Raw genomic sequence first — 17,668 nt, 5'->3', positions numbered from 1 at the left:
GGCTGAGATATTTTTGACTCACCCTCCTGCATTCATTCAGTACATATTTATGAAGTATCTACCCAAACTGCTGAAGGAACCAAAGACACAGTGGTGAACCAAAATTTATACCGCAGAAAGGAGAGGGAGAGTAAACATAATTGGATAATACCAGACTATATTAAGTACTGTGAAATAACAGTAAAGGGAAAGGTTTAAAAATGTCTCATAATGGAAAAGCATGGCTCACCAAAGGCAACACAGTGTTCATAGTGCATAGCCAGTTCATACTGTTAGGAACTTTAAAAGTTTGCATTACCTCCGTGTGAAAGCCATCCCATTAGTCCTCCTCCTATTTCAGTAAGAAGGGGACACGTAGTCACAGCTTGCTCCTGGCAGCCCTGGAGTCTGAACTGAGGCAATCTGAAACCCAAATTCCGAATCTCCACACTGTGTGGCTCATGAGTTATAACTCGTGGTTCTGAGTAACTCTGCGCAAGTCCAGGGCAGTACTCCCAAGTGTCCTTCTAGCTCTCCAGGGACCCCTCTTCACTCATTAACCTCTAACCATACTCTACTAACCCCTCCAGGTCTGGACACTGGTTCCTGGTCAGGTCATCTTTCCCTGCTTCCCTTCCCTTTTTGCTAAAATCTTTTTCTCCATTTGACAATGAGTCCCATGGGAGTGTGTAACATGTCAGCCTGTCACTCAGTCTCCCCTCATGCAGTACCCAAAATAGAGTGGGTACAGAATAAATGCCTGCTGGATAAAAACAAATTAATGAATGAAAGGGGAATGATGTTTGCAGTGCAGCAAACAATGTTAATGTTTAAAGGGATAGTCGTTTATCTACCCAAAACACTTCTGACACCACATGCATGCGGATTTCTCTCCACCGCAAGCAATTCTCCGATTCCTTTTGGATATCAATTGTTCTACTCTGCATTAAGTTCTAACACTAACTAGATTTAAAAGCTCAGTCCCACAGGACTTCCCCCAGTTCAGATATCAACTACTCGTAGTAGGTTACCAGATGACCCATCTTTCGGTCCAAAGTGGCTATAAATCGGAATTTCTCACCACTCCCTTCTCATAAACAATGATTTTCTATTATAGCAACTTACAAAACACAGGGAGATACATTCACCAGTATATAATAGAGGACATAAAAATTCAAATGAACACCAAGTGAAAAGATACATAGTACAACACCCCAAGATTCCTGAATGCACAAACTGCCATCCCCTTAAAGTTTAGGGCCTGCCACCCTCTTGCTGGGAGTACACACACCAACCAGAAAACTCTCAGAACCTGTGTCAGAGTTGCATTAGGTTAGCATGACTGACGCAACCGTTGACCATTGATGAGTACATCAATCCTTAGTCTCTCTGCCCTCCCCAAACTAGGTGTGAGGCTGAGAGTAGGAGTTCCAGTCCCCTAGGACCTGGCTGGTTCCTCTGTCATCACACTGTGAACTGCAAAAGCCACATGATTGGTATAAACTCAATATGGATGGAAGGGGACTTCCTATGCATAACAAAATATTCCTACTCCTTGTACCTCTACCACTTAGAAGTCCCAAGGGCTTAGGAACTCTGTGCCAGAAGAAGACAAAGGCAAAACATGTGTTCCTTACTCTGTCGCAAATCTTCTGGGGCCCCACTTCTCCATGTGCTGCCTTTGTTGCCTTTGCTAAGTTTTCAGCAACCAGCAGATGTAACTCCACATTGAAGGACTGTCTCAGGTTCCACGATCCATTTCATTCTGAAAGCAAAGGGCAAAGCCTACCAGGGAATTTCCAGACTTCACCTTCACCCCATGGACTGTTAGCCAATGCTGCAAGGGTGGAGTGTGGACATAGCTCCTTGTCTGTGGGTGGGACAACTGAGGTCCTGTGACAGCTCCAGGGCCACCTGCAAAATCAGGTTTCCTCCTTTCCCTGTCCTGTTTTGGGGAGCCCAACACCAATACTAGACTTGTTTAAATTCTGTCCAGCTGCATACTAGTGCACTGAGAGAGTAATTATGCTTAATAGTTTTACCATAAAATCAATATCAAACATAATTCATTGGCCAACTATTTCAAAGTTAATGTGGTTTTACACTGTCAAGGGTATGCAGGGCTGTTACATGCCTCAGAACCACCACCAGAACCCTCAGGGACCCATGTCCCAGAGATTTCCCAGCAATAGTCAATCAAGACTTGCAGTTGATAGGTATGCTGTTGGATGGTTGGCAGGAAGCTGGATGTCTGGCATCCACAACACTGCCATCCCTAAAGGAAGTAAGGCAAGCAATGAATCTGGACTTGGCATTAAAAGTCAGAAAACAGGTTTCTATTATGTAATTTCTATCATGCAGTAATAGTCATAAGGCTCATGGCGAAAGCCAAGATACAACATCAATTAAGTTGTTGAGATAAACATGTCCACACTTCCAATATTTTCTCCTGTTATTTCCTTGTTGAGAGAAGATTTGCTGGGTAAAAAGTAAACATGATGATTTATTTAGGAAACAAGAGACATTTCTCGTGTATACAGGTGAAGAAGACCTCACAGTGCAGCTGTATGTAAATGAAGCCATAGTTGCCCTGATGCCTCTAGGCAGCCATTGCAAATCGTTTGGACTTTAAATGAGAAGTGAATTGTGATAAATGCATTTATGAATATGTTCATTTGAAGTCAAATGGCACCATAGTCCCAGAGTTCTAAATTGAAAAGTTAGTAGCAAAAACGAGTGGCTCCAAAATCCATACTCTATAAAATCCACATAGCTCATGAGAAGAATGATAGAACTATAGATCAAGGACAATTATGCTCCAAGAATGGTTTTAAGTCTGCTACATTCATAAAGCACTTCTGGAAGAAAGGCATAAACATTGCAATGTAAAGCCATAACTAAATTGCCTCATCATGCTGTCATATCTTGGTACATGAGATTTATAATAGAATAATATAATCAGCACATTTTCATGAAAAATATGATAACTATTAAACTTTAGGAAACCTGAATTCTTTACCAGAATGCAGAATGCAAGCCTTGCAGAGGCAAAGAATATGGAGCAAGGCTCCTCAAATAACACTCCTCATCATGTAAAGACATCACCTACAGTGACATCGTATGTCAGATCTGACATCATCTGAAGATGCTCCTTGGGGAGAGTTTGTCAGAGCTGTTTCTCATCAGCACTTACTGTCCACAGACAGCAAAAGAGACTAAACACAGAAATATGTATTTATGCTCATTATGAGATGAGCACTCAATACTGATATTGGTATGTCAAAACAAATCAGTACAAATTTCATTGGAAAGTGTCTTGAAAAATCTTTTCCCTGCAAGTCTCCCTGTCAAATCAGCGACTATGAGACAGTCTCATTCACACTATTTTGATGTAATGCAAGGGTTAATTTGAAAACTAGTACCCTTTTGGGAACCTAATGCTGTTAACTAAATAAGAGAAGAATGTATTGTAAATACATCTTGTCTTAATGTCTGCCACCTACAACCCTAGCTTCAAAATCAAAGCACTGCTTTCTCTACAAAGGAAGTAGTCCTACCAAATGCAACAGACCCAAGGGAGTAGATAAAGTCATAGTAAAATATTTTTCTGATAATTTCTACTCTAAAATACTTTAAATAGAATTGTTGTATTTATTAAGTTTTCATTTACCTTTATTTGTTCTTAAGTCAGAGAGATAGATACAGAAAAGCAAACAGAAACAGAAATATTCATTTGCTGCTCCCATTCCCAAATGCTCTCAGTAGCTGGAACTGAGCCAGGCCAAAACTCAGAACCAGGAATTCATCTGAGTCTCCCACATGTGTCAGGGACCTAAACAGCTGAGCCATACCTTGCTGCATACCATGGTTTGCATTCAAAGGAAACAGAACTGATAGTGGAGTCAGGACTCATACCTTGACGGGATGCCAGCGCTACAAGTGTTAGCTTAACTTGGTACACCAGAGTGCTGGACCCCTCATGTTGTTTTAAAGAACAAAAAAAGTGGGGAAAGGGAGGAGTAAAATTCTATAACCATAGATTGGGGGCTGGCATTTTTGGCAGTTACGGCAGAATAGTTAAGCCATGAGTGCCAGTTTGAGTGCCAGCTGCTCCACTTCCTGCTAATGCACCTGAGGAACAATGAAAGTGGCCCACATCCTTGGACCCCTGCCACCCACATAGGAGCTCCAGATGAAGCATAGAGTTCCTGGCTTTTGCCCATCTCTTCTTCTCTAGATACAGCTATGCTTTTCAAATAAATAATCTTTGAGACAAAGAGGATCGTTATCTTTCTCCCTATTATTTCTGAAGTAATAAGTTATTAATGGAGGTAAGTTTCAATTCGAATAGGCTGATTAGTTCAAAATCCTCATGCAAAATACACAATGAAAATATTAGCATTTATTAAGAATATGAGATGCTAGGTACTATTCTGAAACTGACATGTGTTCTTTCATTCCTTTTTCATCATCAATTTGAGGGTGCTATTGTTTGTACACTCATTTGACCCATGAGAAACTGAAGTATGATGGACTTAGAGGCACAGACCCAAGTAGGCTACAGAGCCGACATACTCAGCTGCATTAACAGGTGCACAGCCTGGTGATTAGGTATGGGGCACTTCCTAATACAATACAGTTTTTACATTATTTTGTTATTTAACTTTCTATCATGTTAAGGGTGAGACAGCTATCCTAAGAAATCAGTGCTAGTAGGGGATTTTTTTTTTACACTCTGTTTTCTGGAACTCTGGCATGATGCACCCAGGTGCAGACTCTATCTGGATGTGACACAAAACTTCTAGCCTCCTGCAAATCCTTACTTTGAGAGCTTTTACACTCATAAACAAGCATGCACCAGAATTCAGTGCGTCTTTCAAATGGGTCTGTTGGAAATATGATCATGTAATACAGTCAGACTTCATTCGGGTCATTCTTGGCCACTTGGGTACATGAGCTATGAAACCTCTGAAGGCATAAACTCACCAGTAGCTTGCCAATCTCCAATTGGTCCTGGAACAGTAACATGCTCATTATGTGTATTTATTGTGTGCCTGGACTCCCCGCTGTCCAAACCTACCCTAGGTCTCCAATCAAAGGAAGTACTGGTAGAAACACTGCTAACATGACATGACTGGGGACAATCTAGAGCAACATGACCCGAGGTGATCAGGGGAACACGTATGGTTTCCTGGCCGCTCCCCCACTCCCTGCCAGTTATCTTACTGTGTATTACATCATTGCCTTGGCATTCATGGACAAAAAAGCCAAAGATATTTGTGAGTCTGCATCTATCACCACCACCCATGGTCCACTGGAAAGCTGTCAGCTTTGACTGGTTCCCATTGGTCACACCAAATTCCCTGCCGGAGAGTAGTAACAGTAAGGCATCTGCCCAGAGCCCAGGTGCCTTTCTCAGGGTCCCAACAGGATGCCCAACAGGGAGTAAGAGTCATCCAAGTTGGCATTCACTCCATAAGCAGGGAAGGTTAGAAAAAGAGGAGAAAATCAGATTTCAACCCAGGGTACACAGAAAATAAAGAAACAAAATCTGCACACTGATGTTGCTGAAATACCCTCCAACGCAGCTAACATGTACTATTTCTGGCCCCAAAATACTGAGATTCAGAACAAGATCCTTTTAAGCAGATACTTTGTTTTATATTTGGAATGACTGATTAACCTTCATGCAATGTCTGAAATTGAAGCAGGATTATGAGACTACGACTTAACAACATGCTAATATCCTAACTGTAAGGAATTCTCACTCTATACCATTGTATTCTGTCCAGAGAACAATTCTATAATTTTTTCTAAGAGTGTGATTGACCTAGATAATAGGAAACACTTCCAATTACTAAAAATACTTTCTCTTCACTAAATAGGAGTAACTACCCATCTTCTCCAGACAGCATATTTTATATGGATATGGGTTTTAATTTTCCATCCAAAACTCAGACAAAAATCTCATGTGCAACATCAAAACCAAACTACACATAGTCATTCCATTTTTGGAGAATTAAGTAGTTTATTTTTAGATTATCCCAAAACTCAGGCATTTCATTACCATTTCAGTTTGTGTTGCATAAAAGAAATGTAAACATCACAGCCACAAACATCCAGAAAGTGGTGTCCCAGTGGGTCGTGTCTTGGCTACAGGTTGGGGAAGGTATTCCTCAAGCCATCTTCCTGCTTAGGGGGAGTGGGGAAGAACACTGCATGAACTCTTCTCACTTCAGGGAGCCAAGCTGAAAACAAGGGACCATTACTCAATTTGCATATACCATGAAACATTTAAGAGCAAGGCCATCCTAAATTTTAAAACTGTTGGTGGCAATCTGGGATAAGAAAGGGTTCCTCTGTAGGCTGATAAGTGAGAATTTTTTTTTCTCCTTAAAAAAGAAGATTGCTTTTGTCTTTTTGGGGGAAAAAAAATAAATGCAAAAGAAAGTAACGAGCTCAAACTGAATTTTCATTTCTAAAAGCAAAAATGTGCTGGGTCAACAAAATGGCTGTACAACTAGTTATGTGAAATGTCATTATAAATGAACAGAAAAAAATAAGGATATCCCATTAATGATTACATTCTTGTCCTTTTTTATCTTGCCTCTGATAATCAGTATTTCCTTTGCCATCAGTGATGGAGACCCTGGGCAAATTTCCAAAGAATTCATCAATGAGGTATGCTGTGAGGAAAAGAAGTAGAAAAGGAAATCAAGAGACAGGAGAGACTGAGGCAGAGAATGAAGAAAGTAAAGTAGAAAGTAAAAAGCAGGAAGTTTTAGAAGAGTTTCTAGGACCTGAATTAAGTATGGCATTAATTTGTTTCCACCAAGTCTTAGTCTTGGCAGGTTTCTGCTAAAACGCAAGAATTTCATGGATGTGGGAACTGGTGATGGAAAAATGCATTATTATACACAATTGTTGTACTTGAGAGAAACTATATGGAAAAAAATAACACCCTAGAATAAATACAAATGAAATTCATGTATCAAAACCAATACTGTGAAAATAGTTTAAATGTTTCTTGAATTTATATCTAGTCATTAACCTAAATGCAGATTTCAGTTCAAGCCACACTTGTGCCTCATGGTCAGAAGGCCTGAAAACCTGTGGCGTGGAAAATTGGCAGGATAAAGAATATTGAATTGGGCTCCATAGAAAAGCAGATTTTGGCAGCCATAACCTCCCACCCGAGCAGGTCTCTCTCTCTCCCCCTCTTTCCTTCTTCCTCCCTGGTTCAGTCCTGCTCTAGGAAAGAGGCTGCAGCGAGGCTGTATACACTAACTACAGCAGGAAGCAGAGGCTAACCTGACCATTCACCAAAGGACCTTTCTCCTTGGCCTTAAGCCTCATAGCCAGGGCAATCCTCCAAAACAACACTCTCCTTCAACTCACTGCCCTGAGAGCTCACAGGCTGGGGATTTCCATCTCAACTGATTTCCTTCCTCATCAAAGAAGGAAATAGTATGAGGTAACTGACTCACCCCATAACCCTACAAGAAATCGCAACTCACAAATGGAAAGGATAAAATCATTCTCCCACACCCTAAAATAACAATTTCTGGCTTCCCACCTATCCCATTCTGTTCTGCCTCCATATTCTATTTGCCTCAAGAAGAGCAAGCACTTCCTAGGAGAGGTCCTTAGAAGACAAAACCCAAGCACTGCCCCAAAATCCTTCCTCCTCCTGGGAAGGCTCCAGTCTAGGTTCAGACTCATGTGCTCCTGGGCTAGCCCTTAACCCAAGCTCAATGAAGAAGCCCGGTGTTCATGGAGAACCATCTCCTTCCAGCCTCAGAGGGAAGGCCCACCACGCCCTTCAAGGGAGTCCGAGGCCCTTGCATGAGCCCTTGGGGGCAAGAACAATCTCTCCTGAGTGAATGTTGTGTCCGTATGCTGTGCCTGTGCCTCTCAGTGGTTTTCACCCTGATCTTTTCTTTCTTTGCAGCTGGTTAATAATCCACTAGCAAGTCAGGCTGCAGCGGCTGCAGCAGCAATGGGCTCCATAGCCAGCTCACAGGCCTTTGGCAATGCCCTCTCCAGTCTTCAGGGGGTCACAGGTCAACTAGTTACTAATGCACAAGGACAGGTGAGTGGGAGATGGGAACAAGAGTGAAATTTTATGGCAGATTGAACTCGGAAAGGAAATGAATTTCTTTTGCATGACAGTGATATGTAACCGCATCTATTCTAGGCAAATAAATAATGTTTACTAGCAATGTCAAGAATAGGAGAAGGGTTGGGAGGTATTTATATTTTAGAAGCAAGATTTTCCTTTCCTTCCCCCAGACTGTCAAAGTTTTATTTTGTTTTTATTTCTACACTATGACTCATGTTTGACCTTAATTGCAAGAACTACCTTTCATTATCTGGGCATCCTTTAAAAGAAAGTCAAATTTTGCAAATAAAATTGTAATTTTGCTTCTGTATTTTTCATTTTTTAAAATTTTGGATAATGGGGAAAACTGGTAAGTTTCCTTCCCAAATTGCCATTCAATGCCTAAATCAGCCATCTTTATAGCCAGTTTCTGAGTACAGGGAAAGTGATGGAGTCCCATAAAACAACAAAGGAAAAGGGTGAATTACAATGAGACCCAGTGCCTGTCAGCCCCCTGACCACAGCTGCCCGCTGATCCCTCACAGAAGCTGGGGTCTCCTGCATGCTTGTAGATTTTCTTTGGTCTGTCAGAGCCAGTAAACCTTCTTCATGTCAGGTTCCCTTCCACCACTCATCTGCCCATGACACAGTCACTAAGATAATGAGAACGCATTCAATGACCCAATAAACCAACAATCTGCATAAAGTACACACTGAAGTTGAAGGTGTTGATGTGCAAGCACCTCCCACTGTAAAGCCTGACAAGATGCCCAACCTTAGTGGTGAGGGCACTTGGTTCTCCCATGCAGCTCTTAATACAATGAAACACAAGGGGAAAAGAGCTTGTATTCTGGCATTTTTCCTTCGAGAGTTATTTGCTCAGCAATGCATTAACGTGCTCCCTGCTTGGACCGCACTGTGGAAGTTAGGAATTGCAATGTCTTGAACGCTGTTTTTATTTTACATAAAAAGTAAACAAAGATGCATTATAACCTAAACCATCTCCATCTATGTTCCACAGATAAAAAAGCTGACCTTGTTATATTTCCTGGGCGGGTGTGGGATTGTCCCGTCAGAACCCAGAGAGCTGAACGATGGAGCATGTCAAAGAGAAGCCCCATGTAATGAATCATCTGATCACAGGTGCACACCGCACATATTAAAGGAGGGTTCTGTGAACACTGTGCCCTCTACAGTAACCTTTCAATGTCTGCTTTAACCCTTGTTCCAATTCCTTTTCATCAAAGGATCATTTTATGCAGCCAGCTCTAAATGGAAGCTCTCAAAAGCCTATTAAGATTTCTTGAGGAATAGGTATTGGGGTGCAGAAAAAGTTGGTTTTAATAGCTATAACTCAAACTCTTAGAAGGTCAGTCCTAGCAGCTGCTTCCTCGAGTTGTGTCCCCAAACAGAATTCCCAGCTTCACTCCTGCCAGATAGTTGGCCCTTGCAATGTAAATCTTAAGAGTTCAACGTAAAAACCACACCCAACAGTTGGATATTTCCTCCCTCTGACTTTTCTGATCCAACACCCAGATAAAATGTACCACTATATCCTATTGCTTGGGTTCCTGTGATAGAAAAAAAATTCTTTTTTACTTGAAAGGAATTCTTAGGAGTCTATTCTTCTGAGGACACCATAGCTGATCATTCTAGCACTTTCTTAGAGTTGTAACCTTTCCTTTGTTTGATCTTTGCTAGTCCCTGATTCCAGGGATAACTGTCACAACTCACAGATATGCATAAGAAATTTGAAATAGATTGGTTAGTGTTGTACACACAGTGAGAAAGAGGTTATTTTACTGACAAATCTAACTCCAACTCAGAAATCTTGTCTCCGTTTCAACATATGCATCCAAGGAGGGTCACATGCTTCTCCTAGTGGAAAGACTCCCAAAGTTGCTCACATTTCCAATATTCAAATTAGCCATATTTGCTATGACCTGGAACGGGGCATGCCCTGCATCACTGGCACAATGATATGTGTTGTGCCTTCTCAACTTAACAGTGAACACCCACAGTCAAGTTTACAAAGACAGGCAGAAATATGTGTGTGTGTGTGTGTGTGTGTGTGTGTGTTCCTTTGGATTATGCTAATATGCTAATCTGGTCAAGACAGAGATATACTGGAAGCAGGTTCATTCAATTAGCTTTGCTTCAAACATGTAAATTACAATTGTTAAACTCAGTTTATTTCTAACTCCTTAAAGATCTCCACTAAGTTTTCTCCCCCAAGAAAGTAAGAGAAAATAAAAAGAGATTCTATCATGTGAATTCTTGACATCAACTGATTTTATATCTAAAATTTCACCCAAGGATGATGATTATAAAATCTAAGCCTAAGTTTAGAAAGTGTGTTTTCCTGAACGTTTGGGGATGCCAAGTCTGATAGGCACTCAGTTGTCAGAAATACCCTGATCTTTGCTTCCCATCTTCACGCTACCTGGACACCAGAGATGATTGCTTAGTAATAAACAGCCTTGACTTCGAATTCAGACCCATCTGGTGCTAGGTTTAGGTTTCACCTCTTTCTAATTTTATAACCTTGAGACAATGACTTAACCTACCTAAACCACAGCCTGGTGCTTAAAGTTTACCTGGAACCTATGAAGGGCAGACAGCCATGCCAGAAGCTAGCAGGAAGAGAACAAAGGGCTTGGGTCTGCCTTCTAAGTCAGGCAATTTCCACCCCCAAATGGGGAGTCATGCCAGCATCATCCTTTAGGTTCCCTGCCTCTCATACAAAAACAAATCCTATCACCTGAGACTTGTGGTTCCGTACCCTTGTCTTGGTATTAACTTTGTTTCCATTAACTTGATCTCTATAAATTTAAAGAACTGGTCATCTATCCATTGGATTTTTTTCTTGCTTCTTTTTCCCAACCAGGACTTAGCAGCATATAGGGGAGGAAAACGTCAGTCACTTTTATACCTCTCTATCGCTGCCCACTCATTTGCTGTTAGTTGAAAGGACACTATTCAATAAGGTTAGTAATTTTAACAGAAATATGACTTCCTAAGTTCACAAAGCACATCTCACCCAGAGATATTACAGTGTTTCAAAATCATATATCAAATGCAACTTCACTTTAAGATAGAAAAAGCAGCTAGTATCTTCTAGGTCATTAGGGGTCATGATAATGGCTGTACATGATGTTACTGTAAAGAGCTTTCTAGGTCTCTTACTGAATCAAACTCACCAAACATGGAAAGTAGGCAATACAATAAGACCTCAGTGCAGACTTGTTTGAGTACCAGGTTGACCCATAACTAGTCTTGTGACCTTGAGCAAATTTGCTAAGCTCTCTGAGCCTCAGTTTGGCTAACTATAAAACAAGTACATTAATACTGAAGCATCTAGACTATGAAGATTAAATAAGATAATACAAATGGGGAGAGGAAGAAAAGCATACCATGTCTCTGAGTATGAAGTGATAGACTCAAGAAGTGGTTGCCATAATTATCATCACTACTTTATTTTGAGTTTGCTCTGTTGTTTTCTGGAAGCCTGTATTTGATTGGGATAAGCAACAAGAGGTAGTCCAGGCAAAGAGAAACGATGCTGGAGACAAGATTGCCATTCTCCAGCTGAGAATTTGACCAATTTCCTATCCTCCTCCTCCATTAATTTCTTCATCTAAATTATGGGGTAATAATGGTACCATCTTCTAGTATTAAAGTCCTCAGGATGGGGTCTGGCATATAGTGTCAAAAAGTCAACAATGCTATAGTGGCAAGTGTTATTTATAGGATAATACAAGTTGAGCATCCTTATTCCAAAATTCCAAAATCCAGAATGCTTCACAACCCAAGGAACAATATGACATCATAAGCAGAAAACTTCACAGCTGACCTTTGATGGTTCAACATAAACAAACTTCATTGCATGCAGAAAAATACTTAAAACATTATACAAAGTTACCTTTCAGTCCACTGTCTTAAGATATACAGAACACAGAACACAATTTCATGATAATGTGAGTCCCACCCCTTAGTTAATAATATATATGCAAATATTACAAACTCCTACCTCCAAAAAAGAAAAAAAAAACACTCCAAAAGCACATCTAGTCCCAAACACCCTAGATAAGGCAGGCCCATAGTGTTATGTATATACAAGTGTCCATACGACACTGTGCCAGGATCTGGACATCAAATTATTTTAGGATAATCCTATCTTTGAGTCATGCTGGTGTTTGTGTTTGCACATGCACCTAATCCTCACACTCATTGAGTCGGTGTGTTCAGGATTTGGCAAGTACATTAAACATCGATTTGTTCAGCTAAGGAACTGCTTGTCCTAGGCCTCTGGCAATACCTCTTTATTAGTACTATTGCAGAAAAGGAAGATGCAAATGAAGTTCTATTTTATCCTAGAGCAAAAGAAAGCATTTTGATTTGACCTCTAATGCAGAATGTTTCTTGATGAAGTCTCTGACCATAGTGAAATTTTCTTAGATAACAACAACAAAAAATCAGGCTTCCCTTTGGATTTAAGGTCAAGTGAAAAGAATTCCTAAGCAACATTACTTTTTTAAAATAAAAGGAAAAAGCAAAGAGACTTACCCTTGCAGGTTATTCAAACAATGCACATACTTAGGGCTTGGTCTAGCAGTGAAGGTGCCAGTGTGTCCCACTTGTGCCATGTTAGACACCCTATCCATCTCCATCCCTGTGAAGGAACAAATGGCATGTAGTGACTCAGAGTAAATGAGGACATTTCATAAACCTAGCCTAAGCCAAGTTGTTGAGCATTTAGAAATCTTCACCTATATTTCATTTTAACAATGAAGTACATTAAATGTATAAAAAAATTTTTTTACAAATGTAAGACACCCTTGTTAACCAAGGGCTTGTCAATGTGAATAGACTTTAAATGCTCTTATTTTAATAGAAACAAACATTGCAGACACACAAAGGTCTTAATATCCAGTTTTCCAGAACCAAAGTGACACTGTGATAAAACTGAAAAATTCTCAAACAACTTTTTCTCTGTTAGTAGAAAATATCGATTTTTCAAACCAAGATTCAGAATATGTAAAGAATGGTTTTACATGTTTTTAAATACAAAAGCAATAGTAGAAGCTACTGATTAGCTATTTTGCATCATTGACAATCAGATGTGTTGCGAATTCAGACTTGGCAGCTACGTTTGATCGCAAATCTGATGAACCATTTATTTACTTACATGCTAAGCTAATAGTTCAGATGTTCAGTTTAGAAAACTTGTCCAGTCTGACAAAAGATGTCGTCATTCACAAATGTCCCAACAGGGAACTTTTTAAAAAGGTGTTGAACTTAAATCACATTAAATGGATTGTATTTCAAGTCAATTGTTTAAATGGATGAACATTTTTTAAATCAGTGCTTTCCAGAGACCAGGAAATGTATGTTCATGTGGTTAGTAGCATTATAAGATCTTTTACCCTGGCTTCCTAGGAGTGACAAAGATAAAACAGAAACAACTATGAACAATCTCCATCTTTCCACTAACATATCAAATGTCCCCTTAGAGCCCATCGTGCACTTTATTTTCTCACTTTAAAAAAAACAAGCGCATTAATGCTGTTTCCTAAGTGCACACCTCGGGTAAGCCCCAAGTCCCTCCACAAGCTCGGCACATGAGGGTTCTTCCCTCTCCCCCATGACACAGGAGACCCGTGATCTGCAAGGCAGTGACCCACACAGTTTGTTGTCACCAGTGGGGCCAGCAGGCCAAGCCCATTAGCTTTCTTCATCCCACTTTCCCCAAAGTTCATGCAGCACACTTTTTAAAATGCTGTAGACAGCCATTCACACTGTGCGGGACCGCTATGTTCAACGCTTTTTGCCACGGGAGACTTTGCAGACCTGTTCCAAGGGCTTACACCTGCTTAGCACCTTAGCAGAAATAAGCAGTCTCAACCAGTCCAATAAATCCCAGGAACTGTAGGCTATAGACCTAGGGCAAATCAGGGCACTGCAGTCCTGCAGTCCTAGTGGAGGTGGCACTCTTGAAACCTTAGAGGGAGTTTCAAGCCTGGTCTGAGGCAAATAGTTCACATCCTCTTAAGCTGTGGGTTGTTCTGAAGGCCAGCAGGGCTGTGCAACCTGAATGCTTGGCAATTCCCCTGAGCACTGAGCTCTGAGGCTTTGCTGCCAGAGGGGCTGGGCCTCCACAAACACAGGGCTCTGTCGGGGCACAGTCAGGGCTCAGACCTGGGGTGTACTGGCAGCAGGTGCAGGACACCAACTCTCATTTTGACAAAGAAATGATTCAGTGGCCCCTTCGTTGTCAAACTCCCCTTGCCGCTGCACGCCCCTTCCACTGCCTCGCCATGTTTGAAATGCAAGGGAAACTCATGATCTAGTTACTGGTCCAAAGAGCTGAAGATAGTCCCAGGCCAATAAAACACCCAGTACAATAACATTGGGGAAAATCAGGCCCGGGAGGTTGACATCTTTGCAGAAATAAGCAGTCTCAACCAGTCCAAGAAATCAAAGTATTAACATGCTGTAATTGAAGAAAGAATTACAATTAAGTTATTTGTTTGATAAGTAACTTTCAACAAACCAGTATTAGATTGGTGCACTGGACTGATGATGATGGCTGTCTTTAGTACCGAATGTTTAGTTTAAAAGTGAGATGGAAGTAGACACTGGATTTCACATCTAGAGAGTGAACATTAAGTTTGTTTTGAAAAGCAAGTACCACATTTAGTCTAGCAGTCCCAGAATAGCATGAGCTCTTGCTGTAAACTAATTTTAAACAGAGCATTACCTAACAGGGAGAAGCATTCCACCTCCAAGTAAATGTTCAGTCTATCATGTACTATTCCTAACTTATATCACCCCCAACTTTCTTGTGGATCCGTATGATGCACACCCTGAAAGACATCATCAACTCATGGGGCTAAGAACAACCAAAATGGTGAAAATGCGTCAGATCAGGAAAAATGGAAGAGTCACAATTCAGAACTGAAAGAGGAGTAAGGTTCAAGGTCAACTGCAGATTTTACTGAATCTAATATAGCCACAGGACTTTGCTCCAAAATGCCATCTATCTCATCCACTAACATCTTTTCCAGCTATACAACTGACAATTTAAGTAGTTCCTGAGAAGCTGTAGTAAAGGTGGAGAGATTAGAAAACAGTAAAGTCAGGATGGTACACCTTAATATGTGTAAGTAAATGTATTAATCAAGCCAAGGACAGAAGATAAAGTGACATAGTCCCTAGGTCAGATACTTGCCAATAGAGATTCCCAGTAATCCAATCTCATTGAAGTAACACAACTGGACACTGCAAATATCTATGTAGTTACAAGAATGCAAGCTTTCCAATCAGGCAGACAGAGGTCTGAACCCTGGCTCTACCGCTACAAAACTAGGTAAACTTCCTGCACAACTTTTTCTCTTGCATGAAATACCAGTATCTTCCTCTTTAGGTTGTTGTGAGGCTTAATGTTATCAGCAAAAAAAAAGAAATTATTCTCATTTACTGAGTGTCATGCTTAGCACTTGATGTGTTGCATCACTACCACATATTATTTATTCCCAAAGTTTGAGAAACTTCTGTAATCACACAGCTAGAAATAACAGGGTTCAACAAGGTAAAACTTTTTTCTTCACTGATGTAGCTCAAGTGGCTAGAATAGCTCCTAGCACATAGTAAGTACAAATTCAGTAATAAAAATCTGTAATATGAATGCATGGGATATTTCATACAGACTAATATGTCATTCAATATGCATTTACACAAATTCATCATTGCATTTCATTCTCACAGTGATCTGGCACTGTTCTATCCAATTTACAGCTGATGGATGAACTGGAAACTCAGAAAAGTTAGCCAGGTTTTCAGAGCAAGAGTTAATAAATGACAGAGCTTGGATATAAGCCCAGATCTGGCTGCCTCAAAGACCAGCTTTTCTGAGTGAAGTTGCCCTCAGTACAATATGCATAAGTACCTAACATAGCACTGGCCTCATAAATACAATGCTTTCAGCACCCACATATGTATTTTAATCCATGTTGGCTGATCTAAAGAAGGGCCTATTTAATGTATCAAAGTTTTATGTAGAAATGCTTTTAAGTATGCCTACCAGGATTATTGTGTCTGATGAAAACAGTCATCATCTATTTATTTAACCTTTCTGTAATGTTTAATATTTCAGAGTTTTTCTAAACAGTAAAAGTAATAATGGGTGTTAACTATCTGGCAGTCACATGGTGGGACCCAAGCCTAGCCTGTATCTCCCCTCTTGTTCCCTTGTCTACATCTGAAATGGGACCGATGGTACAATGACCCATTTGATGAGTTAGGAACAGGGGTAAGCTGTGCAGCCTTTGTTTGCCCAGATTCTGAGCAGCAGCAGGCTAGAATAATACCTAGTTTACCTCCATAGCATGATCTCAAGGCTGCTGGATACAGTAGCACACACTGTTCTCCCAATAAAATACTCAAGATGTTCCTCACTAAACTTCTGTTAGATGCCTTTATGCCTAATGTTAGATACAATCAGATGTCATAAAACTGAAACATTCCCATCTGCCTTCAATAAATCTGCAAAGTGCATTAGTCAAACTATTCCAAATAAATAGTAGAAAAGTGATAAGAGATATGTACAAATTCACATAGAATTTGAGGATCCAGTTATAAATTTAAAAATCAATGAGAATGTTTTCAGTATCATTGAAATTGTATAGTGAGTTTTTTGTTAGTACCGTGAAATACAGTTAGTGGAGAGAAGCTAACTTTAAAGAAAAACACTGACTTAGCTCGGTTTGGAGGAATTCAAATCTAAGATCAGGACCCAAGGTGAGCCAGAAAGCAATGAGACCAGTTGGACGGATCGTCTTTTGTAGCAATTCAGATGAAATCTTCCAAGAGCATGCTCACATTAACCTAAAGACTCCCTCTAGACATAGCTTCTGAACACCGTTCGAGTACTGCTAATTTATGTTCCCAGTGTTAAAAATCCTTTATGAGGTTAGGACCCAAACTATTTTCAAGTCGTTGGTATGACAGGCAAAGTTCTCAACGCAGAAGGGGATGACAGAACATCTCAGGATTCTGAGGACCCACTTTGATTTTTGAAAGCAAACTATCATATGCATCACAAGGTACTTAAAAAATAGGGCTTCTGCTGCTCTCATGAGGAATAAACCGGTAGAAATAAGGAGAATACATGTGGTGTTCATTATAGACTTGTTCCAACAATCCAACACCTAGGGGAATCAGAACTTATACTTCTCAGAAAGCAAATTTGATACTTAAATACTGCTAGAAAATTGCCCCCCATCAATTTTCCAAAGAAACAGATTAACTTTTAAGTCTGAGTTATAGATTATTCATTTTTATAGATAAATATCTATTGTTTCAACTTCCTTAATAATCTAGTTAGTGAATGATTTCATCTGATAACACTGTGAAGCATGTTTCTGATAAGTCTGCACTTCAAAATAACTTTCAAAATTTTAGTCAAAATTCATGTTATTGGCATAAATTATAAAGTATTGTGCTTAAACAGGACAGTCAGAAAATCATCATGTGGTTTACTAGCAATGATAAATTGCATTTCTCCAGGGCCAAATTTGAAAAGCCTGA

At 40.1% G+C, this 17,668-nt stretch overlaps 1 protein-coding gene and 1 long non-coding RNA gene across 3 annotated transcripts in view; one reads left to right on the top strand and one right to left on the bottom strand.

The window, feature by feature from the left end:
* The window catches only part of LOC131482751 (uncharacterized), a 183,020-nt gene that overhangs the window by 86,783 nt on the left and 78,569 nt on the right, over positions 1-17,668 (bottom strand). The window contains exon 2 of the long non-coding RNA XR_009247262.1: positions 12,647-12,752. This is a non-coding gene — a long non-coding RNA (uncharacterized LOC131482751). The remainder of the gene's footprint in view (positions 1-12,646; positions 12,753-17,668) is intronic.
* The window catches only part of POU6F2 (POU class 6 homeobox 2), a 412,986-nt gene that overhangs the window by 358,657 nt on the left and 36,661 nt on the right, over positions 1-17,668 (top strand). For both annotated transcript variants that reach the window (XM_004582361.2, XM_036493686.2), the window contains one exon: positions 7,931-8,071. In XM_004582361.2, the coding sequence (XP_004582418.2) occupies positions 7,931-8,071 (141 nt within the window). The remainder of the gene's footprint in view (positions 1-7,930; positions 8,072-17,668) is intronic.

This window comes from Ochotona princeps, chromosome 20 (genome assembly GCF_030435755.1).
Source record: "Ochotona princeps isolate mOchPri1 chromosome 20, mOchPri1.hap1, whole genome shotgun sequence".
NCBI lineage: Eukaryota > Metazoa > Chordata > Mammalia > Lagomorpha > Ochotonidae > Ochotona > Ochotona princeps.
The sequence above is the reverse complement of the archived record's forward strand: the minus strand, read 5'-3'. Positions and strand labels throughout refer to the sequence as shown.